We start from the raw sequence: 13235 nt of genomic DNA on the forward strand, positions 1-13235 counted from the left end.
TTCTTTTTTATATATTTTGCTTTTTTTTTTTTCTCTTGAATCCCTACCTCTCTCCCTCTGCCAATTCTTCAGTTGTTTTCCATGTCTTTTTTTTCAACATTTTATTGATTCACTAAAGAGTTTAAGTTAAAAACTTTCAACAGCAAGCACATTATATATATATATATATATACACATATATACATATACACACATGTATGTATGTATACATATATATGTAAATATACATATATATGTAAATTCATGTCTGACTTCACGTGGAAACCTCAGTGAGTAAAGTGAACATACTATAAGGTAGCACCTTGCTGGGGCTATATAACTTACTGCAATTATTAAATAGATATTAATAAGTATTTTAATGCATTTTTTAATTTTAAGAAAAACTCTTTTAGTTTTAATAGATCAAAATCAAAAAAATGTTAAGAGAAATTTGCTTAAAACTTAAAGCCAGGAAAAAGGTTAGGATTCAGTTCAAATAGTATGTAGATGCACCTAGTGACAGTTCAAGGGAAGACAAACATCTTTAAATATGGAAATCAAAGCACTGAAGAAAATCCGTAATGTTTTAGTGTAAAGTAAAAAAAAAAATTCTATTTCACTAGTTCAGACTCATGTAATTAGTATCTCTTCTGTTGAATTTTCAGTGTTACTGTGGTCTGATCTTTCCATTTAAATCTTTTTTTTTTTTTTGAGAGATTTTCACTGTAGGGCGCGTGCGCTCGCCAGACAGACAGAGAGAGACATAGAGACAGAAAGCGAGAAATCACCCCCCAGGGGGGATGGTCACACCGCAATCCCTTCTCCTCCATTCTCCTCTCGGGATCTTGGGCACGCACGCACACGCGCCCGGCGTGAGTTTTAAGCCACCGGGTCCGGGACCCGAACCGCGGTCGACTACGTGGGAGTCCAGCGACATAGCCATTACGCTAACTGCTGGTTCCCTCCATTTAAATCTTTAAAGTTAACATTCAGCATTATTATTGATATTTCTGAACTTGTCCCTACCATTAAGTGGCCTTTTTTTTTTGGCCATTTCTTAGTCTCTTATTTCTGTCTTCAGTTTTCCTGGTATAGTACTGAAGAACTGGTCTGGTGTTGATAAATTCTTACAGGTTTTGTTATCTGCGAATGTTTTTTTGTCTTTTTTTCCCATATGAAGAATAATCTTGCTGAGTATAGTATTCTTGGTTGAAATTGTTTTTCACTTAACGCTTTGAATATATTTTCCCATTCTTTCCTTGCTTGCATTGTTTCCAACAAGAGGTCCGATGTTAGCCTGATGGGATAGCCTTTGAAAGTAACTTGACGTTTCTCTCTTGCCAATTTTATTATCTTGTCTCTGTCTGTGGTTTTGGTCAATCTGGCTATGATGTGCCTTGGGGAAAATCTTCTTTGGTTGAATCTATGTGGGGTCCTTTGTATTTCTTGGGTCTGGATATTTGAGTGCTTCTCTAAGTTTGGGAGGTTTTCTTCTAGGATTTCATGGAACAGATTATCAATGCCCTTATTAGTTTCTTCACCTTCTGGGATACCGATGATCATGTGTTTGGCCGTTTAATGGTCTCTAGCATTACTCGTATGTTATTCCCATTTGGGGGGGTTATTTGCTCAGTATTTTTGGTGAATTTTTCTAGATCAGAGGTTCTATCTTCTACATCTGAGATTCAGTCTTCTTCATGATCTGTTCTGCTTTGGATATTTTCAAGGGAGGTTTTGATTTCCTGTATTACAGCCTTCATCTCTAACTATCCCATTTGATTCTTTTTTTATAATGTGTATCTCATTTTTCAAATCATGCAGGAACTTCTTCACCTCCTAGAACTCGTCTCTTTTCTCCTACACCTTTCGGAATTCTTTATTTCTCTTCTCTTCCATCTCTGTCAGCTTTGTCAGTATTTACCTGGCATTTCCATGAATTCCCTTGTATTCTCTGGCTCCTTGGCTAGGTCTGGGGGGGCAGGAGGATGAATTCTGGACAGAGGGTCTTCGGTGGCCCTGATCTCTGAATGGAACTGCTCAAAACCCTTTGGCATGTTTTTTAAGCCACCTGGTCTGAGACTTGAATGGCACATCTCATAGGATCCTTAAACCATCACACCACCTGGTTGGCCCTCTCAACGTGACTTTTTAAAAGAATTTTTTATTTAATTTTATTTATTTAGTATTATTTTTAGTTTGACCAGAGAGATACAGAGACAGAGAGAGTGAGAGAGGGGGAAAGTGAGAAAGCAAGCTGCCAGGTCTGGGACTCGAACCATGGTCAGCCATGTGGGAGTCCAGAGCCCCCCATCAGGCCACCTGCTGGCATCTCAAAGTGACTTTTTGGTGACTTTGTTTAGGTGATAGAAATGTCACCCTGAAATGTTTATTCCAGCACTCGAATAAAGTAACTTTCGCATGTTTGATATTTCACAGATTTGGAATGAGGACTAAGCATCGTATTAACAAAGGCAACCACAGGGTGGTCAGAGGAACCTAAGTAGATTCTACTGCAGCTTTAGCTATTGAACCAAGGACCAGAGCGCGCCATGCCTTTGCAAAGTTCCCAGTGGTGTATTAGGACATACATCTGATAAGTAGCAGGAGAAGAGCCAGAGTGATTTTATCTTTCTGGGAAGAAACAGGAAGCACTTTTGACAGAGATGTGTCTTCTCAGTTGGATGCTAAGAGGCAGCCTTTTATCATGGGAGGAGCCTGGAGACTAGCTCTCAAATCCAAGCTCTCAAACCTCAAGTCACTTGCTGCGTGACTTTAGGCAGGGCTGTTTATTTCTTCAAGCCTTGGTTTTCTCCTCTGAAGTCTGGGAATACTACTATCCTCACAGTGTTATTGTGGAATTAGGACCGGTGGCTCCTCGCCTAGTTTTGAGGCCTGTTCTTTCTTCTGTAGCACGTACTTTGTTCTGCCTTGTGTTTCTGGTGACAGCTTTCCAGTGCTACTCCATGGTAGCTTCTTTTTGTTTGTTTGATGTTGTTTGTTTATTGTTCTCTTTTAGATGGTAACTTCTTTTTTGTTTATTTAATTTTGTCTATTATTATTACTTAATTTGCTGTAGGCCATGTGAGCTCACCAGAGAGAACCAGAGAGAGGGAAAGTGAGAAAGCCACCAGATCTGGGACTCAAACTGCACTTGGCTAGGTAGGAGTCCAACCCCTAACCACCACTCTATCCACTGGCTCCCTAAGTGGTAATTTTTCAAAGTCAGGAGCTCAGCTCTCCCTGCCTTTGTCCCAAAGCCCAGGGCAACAATTTATAATGCAATGACTATACCATTCATGGCCCAATTAGAAGACAGATGCTACACTCTGTGTGTGTGTGTGTATGTTTATTTTTTTTCTTTAATTTTGCTCTAGAGCATGTGCACTCCCAGAGAGAGAGAAAGAGGAGAAAGAGAGGGAAAGTGAGAAAGCACACACACACACACACGCACACCCCTCACTGGGGGGGTAATAACCACAATCCCTTCTCCTCCACTCTCCTCTCAGGATTTTGGGCATGCACTCTCAAGCACCCAGCATGTTTGTCAAGCCTCCAGGTCTAGGACTTGAACCACACTGTCAGTCACATGGGATCCAGACACCTTAACCACCATGCCACCTGGCTGGCCCATAACACAATAAACAGGAGGCATGTAATATAGTAAAAGGAATAATTTATATTTGATAGTAACAACTATAAAGATGTAAAGACAGCTCTAAAGGGTACCCTGGAGTCGAGAGAGTACCCAAGGAAAGACTGGCCTAGAAGGTGCCTCTCTCCCTGGCTGGACTGAGATTTCACTGGGGAAGGTGTAGTTGAAGCTCACAGATAACAGAGAAAGAAGCTCACTGGGTGGCCTGAACCAGAACTGGTTCATTGTCACCAGGCACAGGAAGCCTTCTGGGGTGCAAGCAGGATGAGGTTAGTGTACAGGTGTGTAGAGGAGCCAGGGACCGCTGTCAGTACACGACTCAGAGCTCCTGATGCCTGAGCCTGGCCACCGTGAAACGACTACTGAGCCCAGGACAGGGCTACCAGGTCACTGAGCACCTGTGCATTCCAGGCCCACAGCTGGGGCAGAGCACTGCTGAGTGTTCTCCTGACAGGCTGTGCAGCCCACCACAAGCCAAGCCTAGAGGAGAAGCCTCCTTCCTTCTGCAGCATTGCTCCGTGCTCTTTACTGACAAGGCTTAACACAGCACTCGCTGTAAAGGAGAAATGCTTACAGGGTCAAGGTCAGCATCACAGTGCAGGTGGAAGGGTGATTTGGGAGCTCAGAGGCAATAATGTAATAACTAGTACAAAGATGATCGCCCACCCCCCAAAAAAAATTTTTTTTGGAGATTTTTGGTATAGGGTGCATGTGCTTGCTGGAGAGACAGAGAGAGACAAAGACAGAAAGCGAGAAATCACCTTGCAGGAGGGATGGCCACGCCACAGTCCCTTCTCCTCCATTCTCTTGGGATTTTGGACACATTCGCACATGTACCTAGCGTGTGGTCTGGTACCTGAACTGCAGTTGGCCATGTAGCAGTCTAGCACCTTAACCACTATGCCACCTGCTGACCCCAATCCAAAATGTTTTAATTAAATTAAGTATAGCTGCACAACTTGTCAACAGCCCCCTTAACCCCTGCTTGTTTTCCTTTCTCTGAATCCCATAAATTTTAGCACCAATAAATGTCAGAGCTTCTTAACTTCTTGTGTAATTTACTCTCTAGAAGCTCATTTCCCTCTGGGGTATTCTGTTTGTCTTCTTAATAAAGCATGCATCTTTCTTCTCTTGGTTCACACGTTAAAGAGACTCAGGCAAATAAAGATGGAGAGAGGGGAAGAGACTGACTCAACGCAAAGAATCTGAGACCCCGTATTTATTTTCACAGCTTATTTCACCACCCAAACTTAACCTTGTTTCTCCACTGTCTATTTTCATTTCAAGGCATAACATCCATCCCTCCAAAACACTTTAGGAGTGTCCCAAAGCCCTTGACTTCAAGTGGCAGTGGAAGGAATCAGATCCCATCTTTTGGGACCAGCAGACAGCATAATGGCTACCTCAGTGGATTCCCACTTAGTCAACCGCGGTTTGAGTCCTGGACCCAGCAGCTTAAACTCTCGCTATGCACATGTGCATACATGCTCAAAATCCCGAGTAAAATGGAGAAGAAATTGCGGTGTGGCCATCTCCCCTGGGGGGTGATTTCTCGCTCTCTGTCTCTCCTGAGAGTGCACTTGCCCTATAGCAAAACTCTAAAGAAAAAAAAAAAAACATCTTTTTTTGACTTTAAGAAAACTGAGGGGACCAGCAGTTAGCATAATGTCTATGTCGCTGGACTCCCATGTAGTCGACCATGGTTCGAGTCCTGGACCTGGTGGTTTAAACTCTGTCAGGCGCATGTGCGTGTATGCCCAAGATCCCAAGAAGAGAATGGAGAAGGGATTGCGGTATGGCCATCCCCCCCTGGGGGGGGTGATTTCTCGCTGTCTCTCTCTCTCTCTGTCTGGTGAACGCCTGTGCCTTATAGCAAAAACCTCTCCAAAAAGAAAGCTGAGGAGCTGGCAGATGGTGTGGTGGTTAAAGGCACTAGACTCCCACATGGCTGACCACAATTCAAGTCTGAGACCTAGCAGCTTGCTTTCTCACTTTCTGTCTCTCTGTGTCTCACTCTGGTCAAATTAAAAATAACAATAATGAGGGACCAGCAGTTGGTGTAATGGCTATGTTGTTGGACTCCCATGTAATCAACTGCGGTTCAAGTCCTGGACCCGGTGGCTTAAACTCAACGCCGGGCAGTACATGTGTGTGTGCGGCCACCCAAGATCCCAGAGGAGAATGGAGGAGAAGGGATTGTGGCATGGCCATCCCCCCGGCGGGTGATTTCACTTTCTGTCTGTCTCTGTCTTTTGGGTGAGCACACGTGCCCTATAGCAAAAACCTCTCAAAAATAATAATAATAATAATGATAAATAAAAGAGATAATTCTTTAAGAAACAAAAAAGAAAGAAAGAAAGGAAGAAGGAAGAAAGAAACTGAGCGGGCCAACAGGGGTGTGGTGCTTAAGGTACTAGACTCCCACATGGCCAACCGCAGTTCAAGTCCTGAGCCTGGAGGCTTGCTTTCTCACTTTCCCTTTCTCTCTGTCTCTCTCTGGTCAAATTAAAAAACAATGATAATCAGGGCCGGTAGGTGGCGTGGTGATTGAGGCACTGGTTTCCCACATGGTCAACCATGGTTCAAGTCCCAGGCTTGGCAACTTGCTTTCTTGCTTTCCCTCTCTCTGTGTGTGCCTCTGTCTGTTAAAATTAAAATAAATGAACAAGTAAGTAAAATTAAATCATTATTTTTTTAAAAATAATAATAATAATAAAATAAAATAAATCTTAAAGAAATAAAAGAAAAATGCAGCGGCTATCTAAAGTCAGACTGGGGAGTTCATCTTTGTGGACAAATACGGAATCCAGTCTGCAAACATTTTAGCAGAAAATAGGGAAAACGACAAACTGGGAGCACAAATATTATTCAGAAAGCATTTGGAGAGGACCAATAGTTTCAACTTGAGAAACAAACCAAGAAAAGTTTAGCACATTCAGAGCCCTTCGAGGCTCTCTTGTGGGAGATCGTATTATTAACAGGCACTAAATCTGAGTCAAGACGAGGTTCTTAGGCATCAGCCACTCCATTCTTCCAAAATATTTCATTGTATTCTGTAGTCAGATGTAGTTAGTGTTAACTGGTGTTTTCTTGCAGGAACTAGCTAAACAATAAGGTGGGGATACAGTTAAGTCTTTTTCTAAGAATGAAATGATTTTCCAAGCTTAATCTGTCTCCCATCCTTCAGAAAGATGATCATAACTTTATCTTTTGACCATTTTTTTTTCTTCCTTAAGCCAGAGAGACAAAGAGAAAGACAGAGGTGGGGGGAGAACATTAATTAAGGTCTTGACACCACGATCCAGCCTCAGTCATCCCTGGGTCACAGTGCATGTGTGCACCCACTATGTTCACAGAGATCACTGGACTTGAACTTGGAACCTTCTCATATGAGTCAGCCTCACAGAGTGTTGCATTTTGTCACTGCACCACCATCCAGCTCCTGATTACTTACCCCTTTAAGTGAGAAAAACTAGAGAAACCTAACCACCCAGATTTATATCCATATAATATCGTGGCTGTCATATATGCACATATATACATACTTTTCTTTTATTTTTGGAGAGGTTTTTTGTTATAGGGTGCATGCGCTCACCAGAAAGACAGAGAGAGACAGAGAGGCAGAAAGCGAGAAATCATCCCCGGGGGGATGACCACACCACAATCCCTTCTCCTCCATTCTCCTCTCAGGATCTTGGGCACACACGCACACACGCCCGGCATAATTTTAAGCTGCTGGGTCCAGGACTCCAACCACAGTCAACTACATGGGAGTCCAGAGACGTAGCCATTATGCTAACTGGTGGTCCCAGTATACTATTTTTATTCCAAAGTGATGGACATTCTGGACCAGTGGACTCTAGAGTAGAATGGCAGAAAACTACCTCGGTATCTTAACCAGGAATTCACACTCTTAAGTGATTCAGAAAAACACAAGCATTTATCCCTGGATAATGAATGTGATTTATAAACCACCCATAAAGTGGTTTTATTTATTTATTTATTCATTCGTTTATTTAGTCATTCTTTGTTTTCTGCAATAAGCATGAAATTGTGAAATTAAATATATAGGATAATGTTAATTAAAAAAACAAACACCTTTTGGGACCAGCAGATCATGTAATGTTTACATCCCTGGACTCTCACATAGTCAACCGCAGTTCAAGTCCCAGACCCGGCAGCTTAAAACTCATACCAGGCTTGTGTGCGTATATGCCCAAAATCCCCAGAGGAGAATAGAGGAGAAAGGAACGCAGGTTGGCCATCCTCCTAGAAGGTGATTTCTCTCTCACTGTCTCTCTGGCAAGTGCACACACCCTACAGCAAAAATCTCTAAAAAATAAATAAACAAACAAACAAACAAACCACCTTTTCTTCTCTAAATCTTGGGCTAGATAACTGCTTTGTGTCTCAAATCTTGCCAGACCCTCTGTAGCCTCTTCACTCCCCCAGTTCAGATTCACTGCCAAAAATCAGCAGACTTCACTTTTGGAAGAGATTTTTGGAAGCGATTTATTTTCTCACTCTTGAACTTCTAAAAACAGCCTACTTTTCCCCCTATCTCTCTCCAAGCAGCGACTAATGCTACACCTGCCTCTGATGTGACAGAACCTAGGCAATGAATGAAAGCCTTTTGTGATTCTTGAACATTCTAAGGCAAGCAACAGCACTGGCCGGGGGCACCAAGCCACACGAGGGTGTTAGTCTGCCTCGAGCGTGGTGGCGCAGACCCACAGGCACCTGGGGGGGAGCACCTGTGTCACTAACCTTTGCTATGTGGCTCTGCTCTTTCAGATTTTTGATAATGAAGCCAAAGACATAGAGAGAGAAGTTTGCTTTATTGATATCGCCTGCGACGAAATTCCAGAACGCTACTACAAAGAATCTGAGGTAAGCAGTGCATGGCATGACATGTGGAAGAGCTGCGTTCATTCATTTGTTCACTCGTCGGACAAATATCTAGTGTTTCCCAACCTGGGAGACGTCCTTCTGTCTTTGTGTTGATTCACTTTGGTTTTTCACCTTGCTGGGTTCATGGTGGGCTCTAAATGCAATCCCTACTCCTCAGGACCCATCGTAGGCCTGGCTGCCACACCCTTGTGGTTCAGCTTTCTGTTCTCCCCAAGCCTGCTATCATTCTGAGCAGCATCAAGGTTCACAGAGCTGAGCCATCCGACACGCCAGCCTCTACGAAAAACAATCGGTCTGCTGCCTCTGCAGCCACATGCTCTGTGAGGGCAGGGGACTGTGTTTTGTTTGTATCTTTGGGGTCTAAAGGGAAGAAAATGCTCAAAACTGATGACTTGTCTTGGCACAGAATCCTTCTCTCAAAATAGCAAACATCTTCACCAGGGCTTTTCCTTTTATTCCTCCTTGGTTAACAATAAATTTAACAGAATACTCTTCTTGGGACCAGCAGATGGCAAAATGGTTATGTTGTTGGACTCTCCCATGGCTGACCACAGTTCGAGTACTGGACCCGGCAGCTTAAAACTCATTCCAGGCACTTGGGCATGCATGCCCAAAATCCCGAGAGGAGAAGGGAGGAGAAGGGATTGTGGTATGGCCATCCCCCTGGGGAGGTGATTTCTCAGTTTCTGTCTGTCTCTTTCTATCTCTCTGGTGAGCGCACACTCTAAAAAAAAAAAGAAAAGAAAAAAAGAAACAAGAGGGAGAGAGAGAGAATACCCTTCTCAGGAGCCATGACATCCTTTGAGGCCGACCCAGTCAGGAAGGTTCCTAGTTCACATCTGGCAACCTCCCTGAGTGCACTGGCATGTGTGTGTGTCCATGATCCGAGGCTAGCAGAGGCATGAAGTAGGTCGCAGCATCAAAACCCTGTTGGAAGTGCTGTCTTTCTGTCTCTGTCTCTCTTGCTCATGGAAGAATTGCCTAAATAAACCTTAAAGAGAGAGAGAGAGAGAATATATCTTTGTGTCCTTTGCCTTAATTCTACCTTTTTATTTTACTTCAAATCACCACTTATACCCTGTTCGTATTTTATCAATGGCTGCTGGCAGAACTTGAGTGACCCACTTGTGACTGTCCTAGGCCTGCCACAACAACAGATGCAGGGCTATTTTTGCTGTTTAGCAACTTGTAACCAATCACAATATGTTTGAAATCAAGGCCCCCAACTTGTCCTTGAGCCTGGGCACAAGGATCTGGAAACTCCTCTCAGATTCATTAAGGCCAATGAAAGACATAATAAATAAGCCCGTTAAAAATGAATTCCCCCGTTACGCAAACAAACTGGGCTCCCAATGTCATTCAGAGGTTTTTTTGGCCTCCACACTTTGTGATGTTTCTGGATATAAAAGGCTTACCTGATCCTAGCAGATGCTGAGCTGCGTAATTGCAGGCGCACGCTCTACAGCTGTTGGCCCTCAAAGGGCCCGGAGAGGCTGATGTGACTCACTGTGCATCACAGACGTCGCCCCAAAGGCTGGGCATTTGAACGTCGCCAGTTGCATTGCACCTGTGCACGGGAGGAAATGCGAAGTTCAGTGCTCTCCACGTCACCAGAGGCCCGCTGAAGGATAAACAGGCCTCGTCAGCGTTCCCTGTCTCACTCTGCCGAGATTCTGTGATTGCACATCAGGTCCACCTGGGCTTCAGGGGATGCTGTGCAGAGCTTTGTGTAAAGCACCGGGTGGGGTCCTTAGGCCTAGTGGACCATTGTCCTACCCGACCATCCTGGTCTCTTTGGGAACTCTGGGCCTTCTGGGAAGGCAGCGTTGGCAGAAGACTCTGAACTGACTTTAACTGTTCCTCTCAGCGTGCTTTGATGTGGCCCTGCCTGGTCCTCAGGGAGTTGCCTCCTGATTTGGTTAGAAAGTCTTGGGACCAACACAGAATGTTAACGAAGAAATCAACAAGTCACTTTACGAGTCAGCAGGCCCCTGAGTCATCGCCCTGTGTTTTGGGCTCCCAAGAACCACCAGTGGAAGTGTCTTTCATTTACACAGGAGTACAAGGGGCTTTCTCATCCTGCCCCTCAAAGCTCTTCATGGACACATTCACGGCCCATCCCCTGGGTCTTAAAGTATTCTCTTCTGGATACAGTTTCACCCAGGGAGTGCGAGGCGAAAGGTCATTACTGAGAACTCCCTGAGTGTCACATGTGGCATGGGGCCAGAAACGTGGCACTGTGCAAAAGATGCTGAGGGTCTCTCCCCTCAGGATGCCGCTGATCTAGCAGGGAACCAACGGCAAAAAAATAACTACGAAGACACTTACGGAGTTAAAGTCACAAAGGCAGGTAGGACGCATACAGGGAGAGCCTGACCGAAGGAAATGGAACTTGAGAGTCTGGGCTCAGGAGGGATGTTCTGGAAGAGACGACAGTGATGCCGAGTCCCACAGGATGAAGAGCATGTGGGGTAGCATTCTGGGGAGAGGCAACAGCATTGTTGCCCCATGGTGACACGTCAGGATGCAAAGGAAGCCAGCACAGCAGCCGTGGCAGAAACAAAAGGAAGAGTGGCTTCAAGGGAGGTGAGGAAGAAGGAAGGGGCCTGGTGAGACACTTAGATTTTCTCTGAGTGCGATAGAATATCTTCAAAGAAATTAAACTTGGGGCATCATATGATCTGATTTATACTTTTTAAAAGATTGTTGTGGGGGCCAGCAGGTGGCGTGGTGGCTAAGGCACCAGGCCAACCACGTGACCAACCATGGTTCCAGTCCCAGACTTGACGGCTTGATTTCTCACTTTCTCTCTCTTCCTCTCTTGTGAGTGCATATGTCCTATAGAAAACTTAAATAACAATGATAATAAACAAAATTAAACACATAGTTCTTTTTTAAAGAAGATTGTTGGGCCAACAAATGACTTGGTGGTTAAGGGTGCTAGACTTCTACATGGCCAACTATAGTTCAAGTCCCAGACCTGGTAGCTTGCTTTCTCACTTTCTCTTTCTCTCCCTCTCTCTGTCCCTCTCTGGTCAAATTAAAATAAATTAAATAAATAAATAAAGTTAAATAAAATCATTCTAAAAAAAAGATTGTTTGGGGGCCAGCCCAAGACCTACTGGTTAAGGGCTTCAGATCCCACATGATCAGCCATGAGTCTAATCTCAGGCCTGGCAGCTTGGGAAATACCTGGTCACGTGTACCTGTGTGCCCCAAATCCTGATGGCCAGGAGAAATGGAGAGCATACTGCAGCATGACCACACCTCTTTGTGGGGTGCGTTCTCCCTCTCTGTGTGTCTCTGGTATGAGTATGTGCCCTCTGGCTAAAGAAAAAGGGTCGTTTGGGATGTAGAATGTACTGGAGAGGGGCAGAGTGGAAGTCTGGAGATCATTAGAGTTAGTATATTCTTGGTTACTGGCACCAGCAGATGGCATAATGGCTATGTCGCTAGACTCCCATATAGTTCAAGTCCTGGACCTGGTGACTTAAACTCATCCTGGGCGCGTGTGCATGCGTGCCCAAGATCCTAAGAGGAGAATAGAGGAGAAGGGATTGTGGCATGGCCATCCCCCCTGGGGAGTGATTTCTTGCTTTCTCTCTGTCTCTCTCTGTCTTTCTGGAGAGTGCACATACCCGATAAAAAAATCCTCTCCAAAAAATAAATAAATAAATAAATAAATAAATATATTCTTGGTTACTTAGGTTTCTGGTGGCTGGAACTGGAGGAGAGCTGGAGAGGAGCAGATGATTTTGAGGTGTATTTTGAAGGTAGAATTAATATGGTTTGGTCATGGAGTGCACGTGAGGCTGAGAACAGAGGACTCAGGACCACCCTGAGGATTCGGCTTTGAGATTAATCAACGTGGGTGCCGCTTACTAAAACGGGATAATGAGAGGAGTGGATTTTTTTGTATCTATTTTTTTTTAATGTTTTTGCCATAGGGCACATGTGTCCGCCAGAGAGAGACACAGAGAGGAAAAGTGAGAAGTGGCCACATCACAATCCCTCCTCCATTCTCCTCTCAGGATTCTGAGCACACACGCACACACACCCAGCATGATTTTCAAGCTGCCAGAGACTCAAACTGCAATCAGCTATGTGGGAGTCCAGCACCTTAACCACTATACCACCTGCGGGCCCCCCAGGAAGAGTGTATTTTAAAGAAAGACGGGCAGATTTTGTGAGGTCAATGAGACATCTAGAACAAAGAGAAATGAGACTGGAGCTTGGACGAAAGATCCTGACCGAAGACAGATTTGAGAGTATTTAACAAGTAGAAGATATTTTAGGGGCTAGCAGGTGGCACCTGGGTTAAGGCAGCTGGATCCCACGTGGCTGACTCTATGGTTTGAATCCTGGACCCAGTGGCTTGAAAATCACATTGGGTGCATGTGCGTGTGTGTGTGCACGCCCAAAATCCCAAGCGGGGAATGGAGGAGAGGGTTTGCAGTGCGACCATCCCCACTGGGGCGTATGCTTCCTCACTTTCTCCCTGTCTCTCTGACAAGTGCACGTGCCCTATAGCAAACTTCAAAAAAAAATCATAATAATTAAATTCTGGGATGGATGAAAGAGAGAAAGTGCAAATTGTCATGGGAAAGGGGTCCAGGTTGGAGCCTTAAAGGATGGCAGCAGCTGGAGACCAGGAAGAGAAAGGGGCAGGTCTAGGGATCTACAAAGACCAGGT

General features: G+C 44.5%; 1 protein-coding gene and 1 long non-coding RNA gene across 4 annotated transcripts in view; one reads left to right on the forward strand and one right to left on the reverse strand.

Annotated features, from left to right (window-relative positions):
- The window catches only part of PITPNC1 (phosphatidylinositol transfer protein cytoplasmic 1), a 358712-nt gene that overhangs the window by 277047 nt on the left and 68430 nt on the right, over positions 1-13235 (forward strand). For all 3 annotated transcript variants that reach the window (XR_003549130.1, XR_003549131.1, XM_006146773.3), the window contains exon 6: positions 8426-8521. Coding sequence is in view for 1 of the 3 variants with exons in the window: in XM_006146773.3 (XP_006146835.1) it covers positions 8426-8521 (96 nt within the window). In the remaining 2 variants the exon portion in view is untranslated. The remainder of the gene's footprint in view (positions 1-8425; positions 8522-13235) is intronic.
- The window catches only part of LOC102499858 (uncharacterized), a 26482-nt gene that overhangs the window by 6611 nt on the left and 6636 nt on the right, over positions 1-13235 (reverse strand). The window contains exon 2 of the long non-coding RNA XR_334288.3: positions 9958-10109. This is a non-coding gene — a long non-coding RNA (uncharacterized LOC102499858). The remainder of the gene's footprint in view (positions 1-9957; positions 10110-13235) is intronic.

Source organism: Tupaia chinensis, unplaced genomic scaffold (assembly GCF_000334495.1).
Source record: "Tupaia chinensis unplaced genomic scaffold, TupChi_1.0 Scaffold000187_1, whole genome shotgun sequence".
Classification (NCBI taxonomy): Eukaryota; Metazoa; Chordata; class Mammalia; order Scandentia; family Tupaiidae; genus Tupaia; species Tupaia belangeri.